The sequence below is a fragment of the Oryctolagus cuniculus genome, chromosome 2 (genome assembly GCF_964237555.1).
Source record: "Oryctolagus cuniculus chromosome 2, mOryCun1.1, whole genome shotgun sequence".
Lineage (NCBI taxonomy): Eukaryota > Metazoa > Chordata > Mammalia > Lagomorpha > Leporidae > Oryctolagus > Oryctolagus cuniculus.
The window spans coordinates 92,163,633-92,184,000 of NC_091433.1; the positions used below are offsets into that span (position 1 = coordinate 92,163,633).

The 20,368-nt window shown below is 51.8% G+C and overlaps 1 protein-coding gene across 5 annotated transcripts in view; it reads right to left on the reverse strand.

The window, feature by feature from the left end:
* Positions 1-307: 307 nt before the first annotated feature.
* Positions 308-20,368, reverse strand: part of KAT6A (lysine acetyltransferase 6A) — a 118,358-nt gene continuing 98,297 nt past the window's right edge. For all 5 annotated transcript variants that reach the window (XM_051832298.2, XM_051832296.2, XM_051832297.2 and 2 more), the window contains 7 exons: positions 18,739-18,900; positions 16,948-17,041; positions 15,103-15,334; positions 14,319-14,526; positions 12,217-12,798; positions 7,365-7,677; positions 308-5,603 (listed from right to left, as the gene is read on the reverse strand). In XM_051832298.2, the coding sequence (XP_051688258.2) occupies positions 2,890-5,603; positions 7,365-7,677; positions 12,217-12,798; positions 14,319-14,526; positions 15,103-15,334; positions 16,948-17,041; positions 18,739-18,900 (4,305 nt within the window). In that variant the 3' untranslated portion in view covers positions 308-2,889. The remainder of the gene's footprint in view (positions 5,604-7,364; positions 7,678-12,216; positions 12,799-14,318; positions 14,527-15,102; positions 15,335-16,947; positions 17,042-18,738; positions 18,901-20,368) is intronic.

Here is a 20,368-nt window from a genome sequence, read left to right on the forward strand (position 1 = left end):
GCGTTCCTAGATGACACCGGTTAAATGGGGTCAGAGAAAAACTGTGATGCTTTTAGGAACACCTTGAGTTAGGTCATAAAACGGGATCAATAAAACTTACTCTTCGATGCACTCCAAGTCTCGGCGCTTCCCGTCGGCGCACGCAAGCGTCTGCGGTCTCTGGCTGGGCGAATGCCGATGCCCTTGGAAGTTCCCAAACGGGTTTCCTTAACTAAGGAAACCGAGCGCTCCTAACATCTTTGGGGAAAGAGAAGGCGGGAGTCTGCGGCATTTGGAAAGGGGAAGAAGTCCACAGGCACAACTGACATCCAAAATGGCTCAACATAATTTATTTTTTTATGTTAAAATGTACAGAGCTCTTTTGAAAGTACTTGCTAGAAAGGGGGGGGGGGGCGGGAGGGTATTACATACAAGGACAGGAAGGGAGGCCGACGGCCCAGGAGCGCGTGACGTGGAGAGATACAAAGGCATCTGGGCTCCCTCCCCTAGCTTACAAGTCACCATGAACCAAGTACAAAGAGGTTACAAAACAGGAAAAGCAAACAGAAACAGACAGGAGTGGACTTAGCTTCGTTTGTACATGCGGCTTTAGAGGCATCTCTATTCACACACTCTAGAGATCTCTTTAAAGAGAATTTTTATCTTTCTTAAAATAGTTTTTAATATTCTACAACAAAGATAAAAAACTTTAAAGATGGAATGAAATGAAAAAGCTCTTATTTTTAAAAGGCATCAAAGTCACTAAGAGTGAGTTTTTAAATTTCTTTTTTAGAAGATTACCCAAGTTATCTTGCTAAAAATACATTTTTTTTAAACAGAAGTGAAAAAATGACAGGTACCAATATTACTGTGTTGGATAATTTCTTTTATAATATAGAAAAGAACATTTTTTTTCTACAATAGTTCTACAGTCACAAAGAGGCTTGTGGAAAAGGGAGCTGCCCGATTGAATTTTTTTATTATTTATTTAAAGAAACAAAACCAAACACAACCGCAAACTAACAGAAAACTGAATTCACGGCCCTCATCTCGCAGCTCCTCCTGCCTGACACCCCTCCTCCCGACACAGCCCCCCACCCAGGAAGCAGCGTCAGCTGAAGAAGCAGGGAGGGGTGCCGGGGCACTTCCCAGAGATGACCAGCCTGGAGGAGTACGCACAGACAGCCCTGCACATGCTCAGAGTCGACAGTGCTAAGATGTGGAATTCTGCCTTTTTCTACCTAGCACACTTCATTGAGAAAGTCAATTAAAGTGTATAAAAAAACCAACAAACCTGTGCATCTGAAAAAATTTAATGCCTAATCAGTACATTAAAAATGTATCTATAGAAAGTGTACAAATAAAGGAGAGAATTGAATGCTTACAGGTATTTCTTTAAGCAGCACTTCCCCCTTTTGGATATTCGAATGCACATACCAAGTGGTATAATAGTTTCCATCTTCTAATGATGGAGTGTATAAACATATATATGTATATATATGTTTGGTTTTTTTTTTTTTGTTTTTGTGTTTTTTTTTTTTTAACCTATCCCTGGAGCAAGTAACAGGAAGAGAACGGGCGAACAGGTTGCACAGGATAAGAGAACGGACTGGGAGCAACGCGAGAACCCGCTGAAGTGCTGGCATCCAGATCTGCCCCACCTGCCGCTGGTGGGCCACTGGCTGCAGCACTCAGGAGCTCAAGGACCAGCGACAACGCGGGGCATGTGTCGTTTGAACAGCCACACGGCTCCCCCCAGAGCTCCCTCCCCAACACACGTTCTGCGGCATCTCTCGTCCAAGGTGCGTCAGGTAGCTCTCCAATCACCGAGAAGCACAGTGTGTGACAGAACGGGAGAGGGGGCTCAGCGGGGGCTGTGCTTTGAGTTCCAGCGGAGTGAGCCGCTGCGGGGGCGGGCCAGCACACCCTGGGACAAGAGGCCGGGTGCCCGGGTGCTGAGAAGCCAAGAGATCAAGGCCCTCTCTCAATGCCCATGGCCCGCCTCTGTCCTCCCAAGGCGGGGTTAGCCCTGCCGACGGCCTGCCTCTCAGACTCTGCCGCTGCTGCAGACTTACAGCAATTGTGTTATCTGAGTGCTGAGTGGGAATTTAAAAAAAAAAAAAAGAGGGATAAATCATACTACACTTGATTCAAGCAAAACATGTCCATTGAAGTCCACCTATAAAGAAACATTCCTGGGGGGAAAGTCTCAAGAGCTGGAGGGAGTGAGTGGGAGTGGGAGTGTGGGAGTGTGAGTGTGTGTATGTGTGTGTGTGTGTGTGTAGCGGAGGGGATTTTCAAAGGAGAAGTGTCTTCCTGCCTCATTGTATTAATAATAACAATAATATTAACAATAACAACGTTGAAGGAGCTTGGGTAGCGCTCCACGTCCCCGTCTGAGTCTCCTGCTAAGTGCCTCCTGTTGGAATGAAGTCCGAAAAGACAGACGGGGCTGGGAGGAGAGGGCCCGGCTACCCCTCGAGATGTCTGTATAACATTTAGAAATGCCAACACTGGGGGCTGCACACGTGAGGGAAACACACGCTTTCAAATAAAATAAGGATAATTCACGTTTACACAAGTTCCGTCCGCGTGGTGTGTAAAGAAAGTAAGGCTCTTTTTAATTATGAAAAAGGTTTTGTGCATGTTTCCCCTGTCCCAGATCCATCTTTAGATGAATTCCACTGTAAAATGTTCAAGATTGTGAAGAGAACCAAAACCCAGAACAAAACGAACCCGAAAAGAGAGATCAGGTTTCCTAAAAAACAAAATAAACCAAAGGAAAAAAAATCCCTCTAAATCTACAGCAATATTTTAACTGGAAAAAAGGTCCGTTTTTCTCTGGTTTGTCAGTATAAAAGGTTCCTTTATTTATATATATTTAAGTCTGTGACCGTGAGTCCGTCTTGCTCACCTTCTCATGTAAGGTCCATTGAGTGACTGCTTGGGCACCCCAGCAGCGTTCATATAGCTGTGATGGGAGGGGCCCGTGTACATCATGTTCCCGTGAGGGTTTGGCTGCATAGGCTGCTGGGTATAGGCCTGGCTCCCCATCATCCCCATCTGCATCTGCATAGGATACTGTGCTGTCTGGTTCATGTAGGCAGGGTTACTATGGTAACTGCTGTTCATCATGGGCTGTGTCATCCGATAGCTGTTCATGGCGTTCAGGGTGTTCATGTTCATGGAATTGACGTTATAGGCGGGGGTCGGCATCAAGTTGACCCCCATGTTCATGCCTCGCTGCACAGCCAGCGCGCGAGGGCCGGCCTGCATGGCCACCGCCGGCGGGCTGCGGCCATACAGCTGCTGCTGGTGAGTGGGCGCGGAGGGCAGCGGCGCCGACTTGGAGCGGATGGAAATGTGCCCCTTGACTGGCATCTGCCCCTGCAACCGCTGGGTGTGCGGAATGCCGATGTTGGTGGCGGGCATGTTGCACTGCAGCAGCGGGGACGTGAGGTTCATGGTCGTGGATGCCAAGTTGGGCGGCGGCGTCATGGTGGCTTGTGCTTGAGGGGTCCCAGCCAACGGGTGAGATGGAGCCAGCTGAGCCAGTCCTGTGTTAGACAGAGAAACACTGGTTGCATAGGAGGTCACCGCAGGAGAATGGCTGTAAGGCAGGGCGTGGGGGTCCATAATGGTGTTGGTGAGCTGCTGCAGCTTGGCCAGACTGAAGGTGGCTGACGGCTGGGAGTAGCTGCCGGCCCCGAAGTCCCCTGGAATCCTCTCGTAGATGCTTATGTTCCCGGTGCCGCCGGACTCCGGGATCTCCATGATCATGGGAGCTGGCGTGAAGCTGTTGTTCATGCTACACTGCGACAGGGGCGCCTGCTGCTGCGGCGGGGGCGGGGCCTGCGGCTGCGGGGGCTGCGGCTGCGGCGGCGGCTGCTGCGGCGGCGGGGGCGGCGGGGGCGGCTGGGGCTGCGGCGGCGGCTGCTGGGGCGGGGGCGGCGGCTGCGGGGCCAGGGACGGCTGCTGCGGCTGGGGGGGCTGCGGCGGCGGGGGCGGCTGCTGCTGGTTGCTGGGCGGCCTCTCCAGCACGCAGGTCTGAGGCGACTTGATGCTGCAGTTGGCAGCAGGCGGCACGCTGCTCGGCTGCAGCAGGCTGCAGCTGCTGCCCATGCCGGCCATCTGCTGGGTGACAACGCAGCTGTTCTGGGTGAGGCCGCTGGACGACGACAGGCCGCCGTAGGAGCAGCTGCTCTGGGACGAGCTGGCGCCGCAGATGCTGCCGCCCAGGGTGGAGTCGTAGCTGCTGGGGTTCTCGTAGTTCTCCGTGGTGCTCTCGATGCTGCCCAGGTCGCTGAAGCCGCTGTCCACCACCTGCTGAGAGTGGTCTGATACGGAAGGCACATCCATCATGGGGCTGGTCTCCATGTTCTGCATAGAGGGCGCGGACAGGGATCCTTGCTCCGGGCTGATCTGGGTGTAGCCGCCCTCCAGGGCAGGCACGCTGGGGCTGCTGACCGAGCGGACCGACTGGCTGGGATGGGACGGCACTGAGGAGATGGGGCTGTTGTGCTCCGAGGCGTGGCAGTCCTCCACCATGGCCATGGGCGGGTCCTCCTCGGCCTGCGTGTAGCTCTGCAGGGTCTGGCAGGCCGCCAGGGTCTCCTCGCAGTCCGGGTAGGCCCCCTCGTGCTCGCTGCTCTCCTCCTGGGTCAAGGACTGCACGGCCTGCACGGTCTCCAGGTCCAGCTCGCTGTGCGCAATCTCCGGCTCGGCCTTCAGCCCCACCAGCTCCTCCTTGCGCGGGGCAGCGTCCTCGTGGCCGTGCTCGGACAGCACAGACGTCTCGTGGGAGGGCTGCTCCTCCTCAGAGTCCGGCTCCGTGTCGTCCTTCTCCTTCGGGCGCTCACCGCAGCTGGGCGCGTCCGGGTCTAAAAAAGACTGCGGGCCACCAGGCGCCTGCTCGCCGCACTCCCGCAGGGCCCGCTGCTCCGGCTCCTGCGCCTGCGCCGGCTCCAGCGGCCCGTCGTCCTCATCGTCCGCGTCGTGGTCTTCGTGCCGGCTGGCCTCGGCGGCCACGTCCTCCTCGTCCTCCGGCTCCTGCTCCTCCGGCTCCGGAGGCTCTTCCTCCGACTGCCTCTGCTCGGCGGCGGCGGCGGCGCGCGGCTTCTCCTCCTCTTCCTCCTCCTCCTCCTCCTCCTCTGCCTCCGCCTCCTCCGCCTCGCGCTCCTTGGCGGCCGCCTCGGGGCTGTTGCTGCTGTTGGCCGGGGAAGCCACTCTCACCTCGCTGCAGCAGGTCGTGTCCTCCTCTTCCGCCTCGCCGCCCTCCTCCCTGTCGGCTCGCGCCTCCTCCTCCTTCCTCTCTTCAGACGAGGGCAAGTCTTCCTGGGGCTCAATGGCTTCTTCGTGCTCTTGCATTCTGGGCTTGCGTCCGGGTTTCGGCATGGGAACCATGGGCTCCACGACGCACTCCTGGGCAGAAATGGGCATGAGCTCCCTGCTGAGCTTGAATCCCGGCTTCCGGCCAGGCCTCTTCTTCCAGTGGACCGGTTTGCGGCTCTTGCCTTTGGGCCACCCCTTTTTCTTTTTCATGGGCGTGGACGTGTCTGGCTCAAGGGGAGAATTCTTCCCGGCACATTTTCGCAAGAGAGATACTGGCTTCAGGACAGGAGTGTCTGCACGGGAGGGAGAAGAAAGTACCAGACAGGTTACGAGACTTTCTGCTTCCAGGGCCTTTTCCCGAGGCCAGGACGCACGACAGAAATGAGCTTATTAGTCATCTCTTCCTAACGACTGAGCGCTAAGCATCTAAGGGACACACCTGGCAAACAACATCTTCCAAAGCGGCACAGAGAACTGGCAGAAGAGGGAGGGACTTGTGCCCCATAGCCTGTTGCTGTGGCTGTTAAAAGCGGCTCAGGCTTACTAGCTGTGCGGCTGCTTTGGGAAGCTACTCCAAGTTTCAGTTAGATCGCTATAAAACAGGTAAGCTTCAGGCGCATACAGAAGCAATGGTTGGATGCAGCTGACGTCACTGTGCCGGTCACAGATCGGCTTGTTTCCTCTCTGGTTTCCCTATCTGCAGTCTACCTAACTCTCTGCTTTTCTTCCTTCCCATGAAATCCTGACTTCCAGCAATGTCACCAGCCGGCGACGTCAGGCCACGGCTGTGCAGGCTGTACTGTGTCTACACGGAAGCATTTAGTCCAAGGCAGGTGCTGACACTTAGTCCTAAATGAGCACGAGAAAGTTAAAGCACCAACGGTGTTTGTTACGATTTCACATGAGTGTTATTTCTCTTATTCTCTTCTAAACGGCAGTAAGATACATGTACCATAAACCACTTCCAGCACCTGTAAGTACACAGTGCACACTGCCCACTAACTTGTAAAGGATAAGAACGCCAGGTGAGAACAGCAGGGTGCGCTCCGCGGTGCTACCTTAAAGCGAGCGAAGCACACGGCTCCGTCAGAGACAGCTGGCCCAGTGAACAGGAGGCTGCTTCAGCGCACAACGCCACCCCGAACAGCAAGTGCCGAATTTACAAAGTGGACACTTAGAACTGTACAGCAGTAAACGTTGGAGCATCACTCACAAGAAGGCAAAGAACGCAGTCATTTTAACACTATATTAAAGTTATTTGTCACACAAAAATAGAACAATTGAGAAAAGCCAGTTATTGCCCAGGTTTGAAATGGAATGGATTTAGAACACAAAGTTCAACTCGCGGAGGCATGAACTGAGGGTGTAAATGCCAAGGGTGGACTTCACCCAGTGAAGTAAAGTGAGCTTAGTCTGCGCCCACCCCAGGCAGACACACAGCAGGCATGGGCAGCACACGCCTCTGGCAAAGACTTGAGGCCAGGGTGCCTTGCCTCGCCTTGACTCGGCTCATCTATGGGCACGCGTTTCTCAGGCTATTTTAGAAGTGACTGGACTTGTATCTGCATCGTGACATGTAACTTATGTCAAATCACTGTCAGCATGTATTAGAAACGTACTGCGAGCCGGGAGAGACGCATCAGCGGTAAGATTCGGGAAGGATCCCCGTCCAGGCAACCTGTGCTGATGGGAGAGTGGTCCCTCAGCTTCCATCACTTAACAATATTAGCCAGTGTTCATCGCAAAGCCCAGCACATGGCAGTGAGCGAGAGGGACAAGGTCTGGAGGCTGCCCACTCCAGCCGGGGACCGTCACATCTCCCCGAGCCTCACTCCACTCTCACCAGCTGAAGAGTCAGACAAAGGCTGAAGGTAAACTACCTTCTACAGGGGCAAAAACGGCGCCTGGGTTGGAGGGAAGCTAGACGAACCCGTGAGGGGGACAGGCTCGACCCGGCTTCCCGGAGAGCGCCACGCACCCTGTTCTCGGCGAGCAGCTTGGGGCAGCCGCGCTGCCCTGAGCGTGGAGGACGCGACCCCACAGCAGAGACATACCTTCAGCATCATCGGACTCCTCGTCGTCGTCTTCGTCTTTAGACTTCCTCTTGGCAGAGGCCCGGCCCCTGAGCACGTCCTGTGAGGACAGACGGTGGAAGTAGCCTCTGTGGAAGAGCTCGTTTTCATCCTCCTCCTCCTCCTCCTCGTCGATCTCGAAGGTGGGCTCTAACCTCGGCATGGGCCGCTCCGAGTCCGAGTCCTCGAAGGGCTCGTCCAGCACCTCCGTGGTCTCGGAGATGGTCTCCGTCACGACACTGCTGTTGTGGTGCTTGCGCTTCCTGACCCTCCTTCTGCGGTGCAGGATCGGCTTCTGTGAGCATGGAGAGAGCAACGAGTGTGTTAGGCCGTCCTCCCTGCCGCTCCCGGGGAAAACGCGACCACCACTACGGAATCAGCGCGTCCACAGAGATGTCTGACTAGACCTCAGGGAGACACACATGCTAGGTAATGCACAAGCGGCTGGTACAAGAGCAGGCAGCATGTCCAAAGAACAGACTCTACAATTCTCTTACAAGCTGAATGTACCACCCTAAAGCAGCTGCCTATTTTAATACCAAAATGATACAAAGGACAAAAAGCACTTTGAGGGGCTGGCGCTGGGCACCAGTTACTGTACCGGCTGCTCCTCTTCCAATCCAGCTCTCTGCTATGGCCAGGGAAAGCAGTGGAAGATGATCCAAGTGCTTGGAACCCTGCACCCACATGGGAGACCCAGAAGAAGCTCCTGGCTCCTGGCTTTGGATCGGCCCAGCTCCAGCCATTTCGGCCATCTGGGGAGCGAACCAGCAGATGGAAGACCTCTCTCTCTCTCTGCCTGTCTCTCTGTAACTCTTTCAAATAAATAAAATAAATCTTTAAAAAAAAAAGCACTGAAAAAAGAAAACAAATCTATTAGTAAAATTTGATACAGCTGGCACTATTTTGCAGAGGGCTGGCCTAATATCTTAAATTATACAACTGAGGCCGGCGCCGCAGCTCACTAGGCTAATCCTCCGCCTTTCGGCGCCGGCACACCGGGTTCTGTCCCCGTTGCCCCTCTTCCAGGCCAGCTCTCTGCTGTGGCCCGGGAGTGCAGTGGAGGATGGCCCAAGCACTTGGGCCCTGCACCCCATGGGAGACCAGGAGAAGCACCTGGCTCCTGCCATCGGATCAGCGCGGTGCGCCGGCCGCGGTGGCCATTGGAGGGTGAACCAACGGCAAAAGGAAGACCTTTCTCTCTCTCTCTCTCTCTCTCTCACTGTCCACTCTGCCTGTCAAAAAAAAAAAAATTATACAACTGAGATCACAAAGTAATAGTGATGTGCCTCAAATGTGATTTTCTTCATTCTACAGAGCCAAGAAGGATCAAAAATCTGTTCAAAAACTGTACAGAATACAGTCTCCTCATATCCAGTCGAGGGAAGTTCTTCAAGAACTTCAAAAGTGCTTGCCAAATGATCTCACTGCCTATTACCATTTTTTTAACCACAGGAACTATCTTTTCTTTTCAAAACTTTATAAATAGGCAATATAAGCCTAGGAGATGGCAAAGATAAATTCTTCATGATTATGCAATGAACAAGAGAGTTAGTCAAATGTTCCATCTTTCTCTACTTCACATTTACTAATCCTTCTAATTGAGAATACAGTTTTCAAATTGGATTCAAAATGACCTCGGTGCTTAGAGAAGTGGCTGGGGCAGGAATCACTCGCGATGAGCCAGGGTGCAGGAAGTGCTCAAAGCAAGCGAAGAGAGAACCTCCCAACGAGGGTACGTGTGTGTAGGACACGGGGAGCAGAACTGTCTGGGCAGCAGATTTTAAAATGCGACAGTACTGGGTCCCGTCAGCACAGGTTATGTCTAAACAATGGGAAGGGGCAGCCCCACACGGGGGGACCTCACTGCTACCAGCCTGCTGTTACTGCAAGGTTTAGCATAACATCGTTGACTAACGCAGGCTTTGCACCCTACATGTCACACACGGTGCAAAACACGCGAGAACCACGAGATCGCTTCTCACTGCAGCAGACACCCAACGACAGAGCTGCTCCAGAGAGATGCTAAGCGGCACACAGCTCTGAAGCAGACCCTCACGGAGCTGGTGTAGTGGTGCAGTGGTCAAGCCTATGGGATCACAGAGGCATCAGCTGCCTTTGGATCTAGCTCCCTGCGAATGTGCCTGGGAAAGGGGACGGCGCCTTTCAATTCAATAAAATAGTAAATCTTAAAAATAAATCAATAAAAGCAGACCTCGCAGTCCTTGAGCTCACCTCAAAAGCACAGGAGCTGGCTATGAAACCGTTAGAGCAGTACAGCGTGTGCTGGGGTTATGACGTATTGCATCTTCACATCTGCACTCTCTCGACTGCAAATGGCACCATGCATACTCTGTTTGGTAACTTTTGATAAATTTCACTTTTTATATTAGCTTGGTGGTAAACGATAAAATAGACTGTGGCCTGAATACATTTTATGCATTTATGACTTATCTAACCCCAAACAAGTGTTTTCAGTATTTCTAGACTATAGTTGGTCAGCAGGTTTTTCCCCACAGTTAAGTGGACCCATGTGGTTCAACTTCCTACTGTTTGTGGGCCAACTGTGAGCTAAAGAACCAAGCAAGCATCCATGAGTCCACGGTGCCTGGGAAAACAAACAGATGGCAGAGAATGGACAAACCTCCCAGGCAGAACACCGAACAATTCACGCAGCACTCTGCTCTCAGGAGGCAGAGCACGACTCCCCACAGCCTCCGTGTGGGCTGCGCAGGGACCTTCCTGCACGCAGCAGGGGAAGCGGGAGAGGGTGGAAACCTGACAAGCACCACCCGGGTTAGCACCAACAATTAAGTCATAGTTGGGGTGGGCAGGGCTGGCGCTGTGGAGCGGCAGTCTAAGCTGCTGCCTCTGGCGCCGCATCCCATAAGAGCACTGGTTCAAGTGCTTCCTGCTCATGTGCCTGGGAAAGCAGCAGAACATGGCCCAACTCCTTGGGCCCCTGCATCCGCGTGGGAGACCCGGAAGAAGCTCCTGGCTCCTGCCTTTGGCCTGGCCCAGCCCCGGTCATTGTAGCCATCGAGTGAATAAGCCAGCAGATGGGTGACTGTTTTCTCTGTCTCTGTCTCTTGTCTCTCTCCGTAACCCTGCCTTTGAAATAAATCTTTTAAAAATTAAGAAGTCATGGTGAAAGTAACACCCCTGCGTCTAATACAGATACTTACTGATAATACATGCTGTCATGAGAAGGGCACTTTACCCCGATGATGGCTGTTCTCTCAAAGACACAAAAACCACAAAGCCCCACGGCATCCTGTTCCAGTAGTACGAGAAAGATTCTATAAAACACCAAGACTCACCACGAACAGCCCTGCCAAGAGAAAGCAGGGCCCCGCGCTCTGGAGGAGAGCTGTCACCCACCCTCGCACAGCCGGGTCCCTCCGCCTGGCTGGCTCTGTGGCTGGCTCTGTGGCGGTGCTCCCGTCACGCCCCAGCCTGGGGCACTTCTGGTGCTCCCCTCTAATGCACAGTTCCACTTCCTGAGATTTCAGCTGCCCGCGGCCAACCCCGGGTCATAAATCAACAACTCGCCAGAGGTGACCTGCACACCACTCTGAGCGACGTGACGAAATACTCGCCATCAGTCAGCCAGCGGACTATCTCTGCCTGTCCCCTGGTGGTCGCCTCAGTCCCACACCGGCTGTCCCGGCAGCACAGTGCCCATCTGCAGGTGACCCTGGTTTACTCAGTAAAGGCCCCGAAGGGCGAGAGCAGTGATGCGGGCCGTGTGGCCATGCCCAAGAGAAGCTGCACATGCTTCCTTTAAGCAAAGAGCTGCATGGACAGGAAGGAGATTTTCAGAAAGAAACAGAGCCCCGGAGTGCCAGCCCACATTCATTCAAATAACTTTTAGTCCCGGATATTCTTGTAACTGTCCTATTTTAGTGCTAGCTGTTGTTGCTAATCTCATACTGCGCCTAGTTTATGTACAGGCAAACACATAGCACCCATAGGATTCGGCCCTATCTGTGGAGGCAAGCAGCCTCGGGGGGTCCTGGCAATAGCCCCAGCAGATAACGGGGGTGGGGTGGGGGGTCTACTGTGCAGCTGAACAGAATTCATTATCATTATGGCACAGCACTTATGAGCTCATTGATTCTCACTCAAACTTTGCAAGATGATGTAAATTTAGAAAATATTTTTGTGAGCCTGGTGCTGTGGCACAATGGATTAAGCTGCCACCTATGATGCTGGCATTCCATATCGGAGCGCCAACTTGAGTCCTGGCCACTCAGCTTCTGATACAGCTCCCTGCTAATGAGCCCGGGAAAGCAACAAAAAATGCCCAAGCGCCATCCCCTGCCACCTACATGGGAGCCCTCAATGGAGCTCCAGGCTCCTGGCTTTGGCCTGGGCCATCCCTGGCTGTTGTAGCCATCTGGGGAGTGAACCAGTGGATGGAAGATTCTCCTCTGTATGTAAACAGGTAAATGTTATGCACGCACGTGCACGCGCGCGCGCGCACACACACACACACACACACACACACACACATATTTCCTACAGGACTGTGTGGGACAAGGAGAAGGTGGTTTGGTGGGGGCCCTACACCCAGGGCACCTCTCTGCTAACTTCCTACCTAAGTGTGCTGCTCTTGGCCTCCTCTCCTCACACAAACACTTCCCACCTGCAGTAGCCCCTGTACACAGGACTCAGAATCAAACCAACTAGATGCAAAACAGTCTGCAGCCTTCACCTGAGCTTAGGGCTTCAGAAGCAATGCCTGTGACTTCTGAGAAGCCACCGCGCGGGGAGCTGGCGGGGCTCTGCAGGCAAGCTACTAGAGCAAGAGGGGCGAGGAGCCGGGCGGTACCTTCCGCTTCAGCGTGGGCTTGGTGAGGACCGGCGGTGAGGCTGAGCGCGGGCTCTCGGGCTCCTCCTCTTCGCTGCTCTCGCTGAAGCCCCGGAGCAGGGCCCTGTCGCCGTCACTGTAGCGCCGAGGCAGTCTGTCGCTCCCTTCGGTCGGCCTGCACTTGAGGGCCTCGGGGCTGCTCTGGAGCTGAGCCCGCCACAGCTCCACCCCCTCGCTCAGTCTCCTCTTAGGGACTTCGGGCTTCCTGTCCTGGGGGGGCTGCTCCCGACAGGGAGGCGGCGGCGGCTCAGCCTCAGCGCGGGGCTCGCGGGGGGCTTCCGGCTTCTCCCCACACTCTCCATAGGGCTCCTGCGGTGCCGGGCTCTCCTCCAGCAGCAGCGCAGACTCAGGGTCCCCGAAGCGCTCCGGGGCTCGCCGGGCCTTGCGCCCCCAGCGGCCCCTGCGAGGCGGCAGGCTGTCCCGGGGCGGCGCCGACTTGCTGGACCGGGGGGTGTTGGCTGCAGTCACTTCTGGCTTCTTGTCGCTTTCCACTGAAGAGTAGGAATCCTGCTCTCTGCTCTCCCGGGACGCAGGCTGTCCCACCTGATGTCAGAAAAGGAAACCACGCCGGTCAGTTCTCCCATCTTGCTTGGCCCCATCTACCTCTCCTGAGTTTTGAAGAACAAGGTAAGAAAAGCAAGTGGTGTGGGAAAGGAGAAGTGCCAGCTACTGAAGAGCTGTCATGCCAGGCACTGTCTTCAATGCTTCCCAGCACTGGATCACGTGTCACAGGGAGCCCAGGCAGACACCTGCGGTGGCCTGCGTGGGCCTTCTACATGTCACAGGGAGCCCGGGCAGACACCTGCAGTGGCCTGCATGGGCCTTCTACGTGCCACTGAGGGAGCCCGGGTAGACACCTGCAGTGGCCTGCGTGGACCTTCTAACAGGAGAGTGAAGAAGCTGAGGTACAAACCCCGCAGCTTGACTTCAGAGTTATGCTCTTAACCACTCTGCAATAGCATCTTCAACAAACTATTCTTGTCAGTGTTAAATGAGATTATTTATGCAATTTCTTAGAAATAAAAATTTAGGGGCCAGCGCTGTGTTGTCATAGGCTAAGCCTCTGTCTGCAGGGCCGGCATCCCATATGGGTGTTGGTTTGTGTCCCAGCTGCTCTGCTTCTGATCCAGCTCCCTGCTGATGGAGCCTGGGAAAGCAGTGGAGGATGGCCCAAGTGCTTGGACCCTGCACCTTCGTGGGAGACCTGGAGGAAGCTCCTGGCTCCTGGCTTCAGCCCGGCTGTGACCATCTGGGGAGTGAACCAACAGATGGAAGACCCCCCGCCCCCAACTCTGGCTTTCAAGTAAACAAATAAATCTTTTAAAAAGAAAGAAATGCAAATTTAAAAACAGGGAGGAGATAAGCTCCTGGGGCATGGGAAGAGCCAATAGGGTGTCAGAAACTTGAAAGAAAATTGCTGTAATTATTTTACTTTTATTCTGAATATTCAATTCCACTTTGGAAATTAAATTGCCCTAAAGAGAGGCATGAAATTTTTTATGCTTATCAAAAGAGGACAGATTTTAAAGGATGAAAGCACGCTTTAAAAAAAAAAAAAAAACAGGAGCAAGCAAGGCAGGCATCATCCGAACGCTGACGACCACAGTGTGGTACAGTCGGGCACGGACCCTGTGATGGCTACAGACATCCGTGTGCACACCGAAGGCTTCACTGCGCTGGCACAAAACACGCACGGGTCTACAACATCACCTCCTGCACTCTGCTCTAAGGAAAACGCATCTGCATTTCCACAGCTGTCAGGGCCAGATTCGATCTGGAGTCTCCGTTCTGCCCATACAGCTCGAAACTGAGCTGCCTGTGGGTACCGTGCTATGAAATATTTAATCGTAAGCAACAGGTTATCAGAAATCGCAGTCTCCTAATGGTCTAAGGCTTACGAACACACAAGTAAGTAAATAAGACATTTTTCCTGAAGTTTCCACCACTGAAATTCTTGGAAGAATGCATTCTGTTGGTAGGATATCGTAATGCATCACAAGCAGCCATGAAAACCAAGAATGTATCTCCCGCCATCAACAACAGCGACCGTACACTGCCCTTACACTGGTCTCTAATTCTCCTTCGGGACCCTGTGCCTCTTCGTTCTCTCCTTCCTCAGCCTCCTCTTCCTCCTCTTCTGAGACAACAGAGTTGGAGACGATGACGGGAGTCCAGCGCAGGCACTCCGGGTCTACATCCACAGGTCGCACGTTCAGCTGAAGCTTGGCCATGTGATCCTGGATAAGTTTTTCCCGGCGGATAATCACAAATCTGGAACCAGAGAAAAGTTTATAGCAATCAACAATGTACACGAAGTCCATAAAAATGAAAATGGAGACAGAGTCCCCAGGAGACCCTGGAGATGAAGATGGACACTTCAAAGATGGGCTGCCTGGGACTGCCGTGGGGACACAGCCCCCAGTTCAAGTCCCAGTTGCTCCATTTCTGATCCGGCTCCCTGCCTGCCAATGCACCCAGGAAAGCCAGGATGGCCCAAGCACTTGGACCCCTGGCTTTAGCCTGGCCCAGCCCTGGACACTGCAGCCATTTGGGGAGTGAACTAGTGTATGGAACGTCTTCCCCCAACCCCACCCACCCTTGCCTTTCAAGGAAATAAATCTTTAAAAATAAATCAATCTTAAAACAAACAAAAGAACAGGCCACCTATGCTACTACCACCATGAGAGTGGAACAGCGAACCCGGGCAAATGCTTCCCAGTGCATTACAGAAACGGCATAAACACCACGGACAGGAAGACGCCAGCTCTGTACCGCCATGCATGCCAGTGGCGCTGGCTGCTGTTCGGTGAGCGCCCTTCGGAGGGACAAAAGGCGTGCGGCACTCACTGGTCGCTGCGGAAGTCCAGCATTCGCAGGTGATGGAGTGTGGACGTGATGTCCTGCGGGCAGATGCCAGTCAGCTTGCTCAGCTTCTTAATGCTGATCTGCTTGTCGTTCTGGTGGTAGAGGCACTCCAGTATCACGCTTTTCCAATAGGCCATGTAGGAAAGGCGGCCCAGATCGGACAGCGGCTTCTCTGGAGACCCTGCCTGGCCTTCCCGCTTTGATAACAAATAACCTATAGGGAACCCGAAATCACAGCTGTGTCAGAGACCCTACAAATGTCCGATTCAGCAACATCCCAACCCTGCCCTCTAGAGCCAATCAACACATCACCAGCAGAAATCATTTCAAAGGAAAATCCGTTCCAAGAGAGGGGAATAAAACTGCAAAGCCTGCACACAGAGAACATGGGGTGAGCATCAGCCATCTACAGGTCATGTAAGTCACTCTGTCAAAGCAGTCACACTGTCAACAACCGGGCAGCGTCAGTCAGGTGAAGGCCGCAGTGGCTCCCACCTCCGCCATCTACGACGGCAGGAGACTACCCATGTATGCTGTCTTTGGGCCTCCAGATGGCAACGGCTACATCTGAATTGAGAAAGACACAAGAATGGCTTGGCTGGTGTGTGGTCCTATCAAGAGTGTTCTGAGAGCAAACTAGAGAATTTCTCACCTCAACTGCAGCTCTTCTCACCTATCTCTAACTCTGGGCAAGCAGACTGTCACCTGAGTACCACTGTGAGCGTACGTGCTACACCACTGTCTAGGGCATGACTCGTAGGAATCAGAAAGGAAGGGCATCGATTTTATGGGAAAAATCACACACACACAAAATGGAGCTGGCAGGAGAAATGTCCTTTCTATCAATAAAGAGAATGTAAAAGTAGTCTAAGAACAGTGATCTGAAAATGTGCATTAGCAAAAATGCTGAACCCAAGGTTGCTGACTATGTCATTTCAAAACAGACTCATCACCCTAAATAAAACGTTTTCCCTAACTTTGTTATTTAGTGACATGCAACAGGCTGAGTCACGAGTCCACTTTCAAAATAAGATGGAAATATGAATTCCACACCCTACTGCTAATCCAAAAAGGCCTAGGAAAATACAGAACAAGCGGAAGCTGACTTTCAGTGACATAACCAGGAGCACTGGTCTAGAGCCACACACAGCAGGGCTGGTCAGTCCACATTAGAATTTAGCTGCCCAAGACAAGAGTCAAAATCCTTGGCTTGAACCATTATTCCCGCATAAATTCCTCTGAATACTTCAGCAATATCTAGGGGGAAAATTCCATTATAACACTATTTTATAATCATTCAAAAATGTATTAAAAAAGACATTGAACTTTTCCAGATTATCAGAGTGAGACAAAATGCCAGTTCACAATGAACTCTTTGTAACTATTGGTTTTCACTTTTCTTGTAGCATTCTCAAGGTCTTTAAAGGTGTGTTGCCCATTTTGACCACTAGGTAGAATCTGTTAGTTAAAAGTGCACATTATCTCAGACAAGTGCGTAACAAAAATGGGGCAGGTGCCTTAATCGTTAATATCATTAATGTAAGCAGTTCTGTAACACTTTTAGTGCTATTGTTCACATTACCGTGTAAAACTAAGTTTCTGTATAAATCAACAGTGACAAAGATGTTTGCTGTTGTTCACATAAAACTGTACTCAGTATCAGCTATTTAAAAATACCATGTCCAACCAAAAGAACTTGCGGCTCTGAAGACCATAAAGTGACAAAAGATAGTAACAGCCAGTACATCATCTAGGAAACTTCAAAACAGACACAGGGAGAAGGTGCCAGGAAGCGCTAAGGAGAACTTATGTGAATATCATCCTTACTGAAGTCGATGAGAAACCTGCCATAGCCCTTACGCTGGTACTGCGGAAGAATCATTATGCAGGAAACGTTGTATTTCTGTTGGCAGTGCTTTTCCTGGTGGAGAAAACAGAGCCGAGTTTTAATAATCAGGTAAAAACTAAACAGCAATATGAATTATTAAGAAACAAAGGCTAACAGCCACACCAGAGCCCAGCCCTAGGGACAGCAAGACACACCAAGGAGAAACCCTCCATGGGAGAAGGACAGCGCTAAGTCACTGCCATTACCCACAAAGCAACTGTCCCAGGAGAGCAGAAACATAAAACAAAGTCATGCCACTTAACCCCATCTGCAACTCAAAAACATGAGGTTAACGCCCAAGACCAGCAGAGGGGTCTGGGCCTATACAATCTGCAAAGCTGTGAACGATGAATCCACGTGTGACTCCAGAAACAAGATCCAGCGACTGCTAAGTTTCCTTTATTTCCTGTTTTGATGCACTCCCACCCATTAGTTATACCTAACATTACACAAAATAGTCCTGAATAATAATTAAGTATATGCTTCAAAAAAGGATTTTATTTATGTATTTACTGATCTGAAAGGCAGGGTTACAGAGAGAGGAGGAGAGACAGAGAGAGAGAGAGATATCTTCCATCTGTTGGTTCACTCCCTAAAATGGCCCCAACAGCCAGGGCTGGGACAGACAGAAGCCAGGAGACAGGAGCTACTTCCAAGGTCTCCCAAGTGGGTGCAGGGGCCCAAGGACTTGGGCCATCTTCTACTGCTTTCCCAGGCCATAGCAGAGAGCTGGATCGGAAGTGGAGCAGCCGGGACTCGAACCAGCGTCCACATGGAATGCTGGTGCTGCAGGCGGCGGCTTTACCTGCTATACCACAGTGCTGGCCTTTAAGCATACTTTCATAAATCAATCAACATGTTTTAAATTGTATTTAGCTAATGACATAGCCTACGTGAAGAACTCTTATGATGTTAAGTGTTTTACACTTTTAGATTTTACCATGAACTTGCTTAAATAAAAATACATATTTTATGTTGACTTTTTTTCCCGGAGGGAATGGAAGATTAAGAAAGAAGAAAATATATATTTATATTTTAAATAAAAGTCTTCTTGTTCTTACTTCTACGGCTAAAACCCAAACAAGGAAGAAAGATTCAAGCGCAGAAACAGCTCTGAGATGATGACTGTGTTTACTTCACAAGCTGCATCTTTGTCACCATGGGAATGTGAGTCATTTTTGAAACCCCTCTGGAGTACTACCAGCAGCCCAAGTTCCTAGGAGACTGCAGCCTGTTAAATGTCACTAGGCACCTTCCAGCACTCGCTGAGTCTCTCTTCCTCTCCTACAAGCTCAATGACACCTACAAGGCACTGTGCCCCGCAGTGTGTCTTTTTTTTTTTTTTTTTTTTTTTTGACAGGTAGAGCTATAGACAGTGAGAGAGACAGAGAGAAAGGTCTTCCTTCCGTTGGTTCACTCCCCAAATGGCCACTACAGCCGGCACTGCGCTGATCCGAAGCCAGGAGCCAGGTACTTATCCTGGTCTCCCATGGGGTGCAAGGCCCCAAGCACTTGGGCCATCCTCCACTGCCTTCCCGGGCCACAGCAGAGAGCTGGGCTGGAAGAGGAGCAACCGGGACTAGAACCCAGCACCCATATGGGATGCCAGCACCGCAGGGGAAGGATTAACCAAGTGAGCCACGCACCGGCCTCCGCAGTGTCTTATAGTCAGCAGCAAAGACTGCTTTAGGTCTCACATGAATTCAAACCTTCTAAGCTGACGTACTTACTTTAGAAAAGTAGCCAACAAGGTGGCAGCCCTTGACATCATTCTGCGTTAGCACATAGAAAAGAAATGGCTCCACGTCATAATAGAGTGTTTTGTGGTCAAGAAACAACTTTGCCAGGAGACACAGGTTTTGACAGTAAATGGTGCTCACGTTCCCGTCGACCTGGAGGGAAAAGGCAGAGCAGACTGGTCAGCGCCCACAGCGCAGACTGAGAGAAGCTGTCAGTGAGCAGAACACACAGGGCAACAACAGCTCAACACAGGGGACACGCACTTGAACACAGCAGGGCCGGCGAGACAGGGAGTGCATGACGCGGTTCACTGTATCAAAAGATCAGCTGCAGGAAGCCTTTACAAGCAAGCTTCACGCTCTTCATGAGCAGATCTGAACATGAGCGCTTCTAAAACCCACTTTTATGGTAAAGCGCAGTTTAACTGCAGACTCATCCCCACCAGCAGCCTGAAGCAATATGGTCTGATGACCAGGACCAGGTGTCCTCCCAAACAAAGCTACTTGAGGGAGAGTTAACCACTGCTACTCAGAAGCACCAGGCAGGCTTCCAAGGCTGAGAACCTGCAATGAGGCTCAGGTTGGCCACTGCTCCTGACACCTCTGTTTCTGGAATTGCTGATACTGGCTCATTTATGAACACGCCACCGGATGTCCACTTGGCTCCCGAGACACTGTCACTGTCCAGCACACTGTCAGAACTCCTCAGTGGAAAATACAGACCAACAGATGCTTCAGTTGAGAAGCCAACTGCTTTCGGGTATTCAGCACCCCAGAGCACACCCATCTCCCCTCCCAAAAGGTGCTCAAGGGCCTCAAGTGACCCCACCAAAACCACATCTTAGGGAAGATGGAGACAGCGGGAGACCGGGAGGGCCCTGACAGCCTCAAAGTCTACGGCTGAAGCAGTGAGAGAGGACCGGGTGCCAGCAAAGCACTCAGTTACTACCTGACACTCAAACCACAGCACTCAAGAAATTACAGGCCGCCATTGACAGCAATACAGAATCACAAGTCCCATCAGCCACATACTAACACTTACTGATTCTATTAATTCTATCTCTATGAGATACTCCTCTTCAATAAGTAACAGAAATCCTTTCATTTAAATGTTGGATTTCATCAATTCTATTTTTTTGTTTTTATTTTATTTTATTTTTGACAGGCAGAGTGGACAGTGAGAGAGAGAGACAGAGAGAAAGGTCTTCCTTTGCTGTTGGTTCACCCTCCAATGGCCGCCGCGGCCGGCGCACCGTGCTGATCCGATGGCAGGAGCCAGGTGCTTCTCCTGGTCTCCCATGGGGTGCAGGGCCCAAGTGCTTGGGCCATCCTCCACTGCACTCCCTGGCCACAGCAGAGAGCTGGCCTGGAAGAGGGGCAACCGGGACAGAATCCGGTGCCCCTACTGGGACTAGAACCCGGTGTGCCGGCGCCGCAAGGTGGAGGATTAGCCTAGTGAGCCACGGCGCCGGCCGGATTTCATCGATTCTAAAATGTTCTTTTACTATATCTATACGTATGCAAAACTGGTTGGTATTTTATACTCAAATGGAGCCTTAAAATTATAATTAGCAGTTACTTTTCCTTTTCAGTGTGACCTAAGAGTAAGCTACGTTGTAAC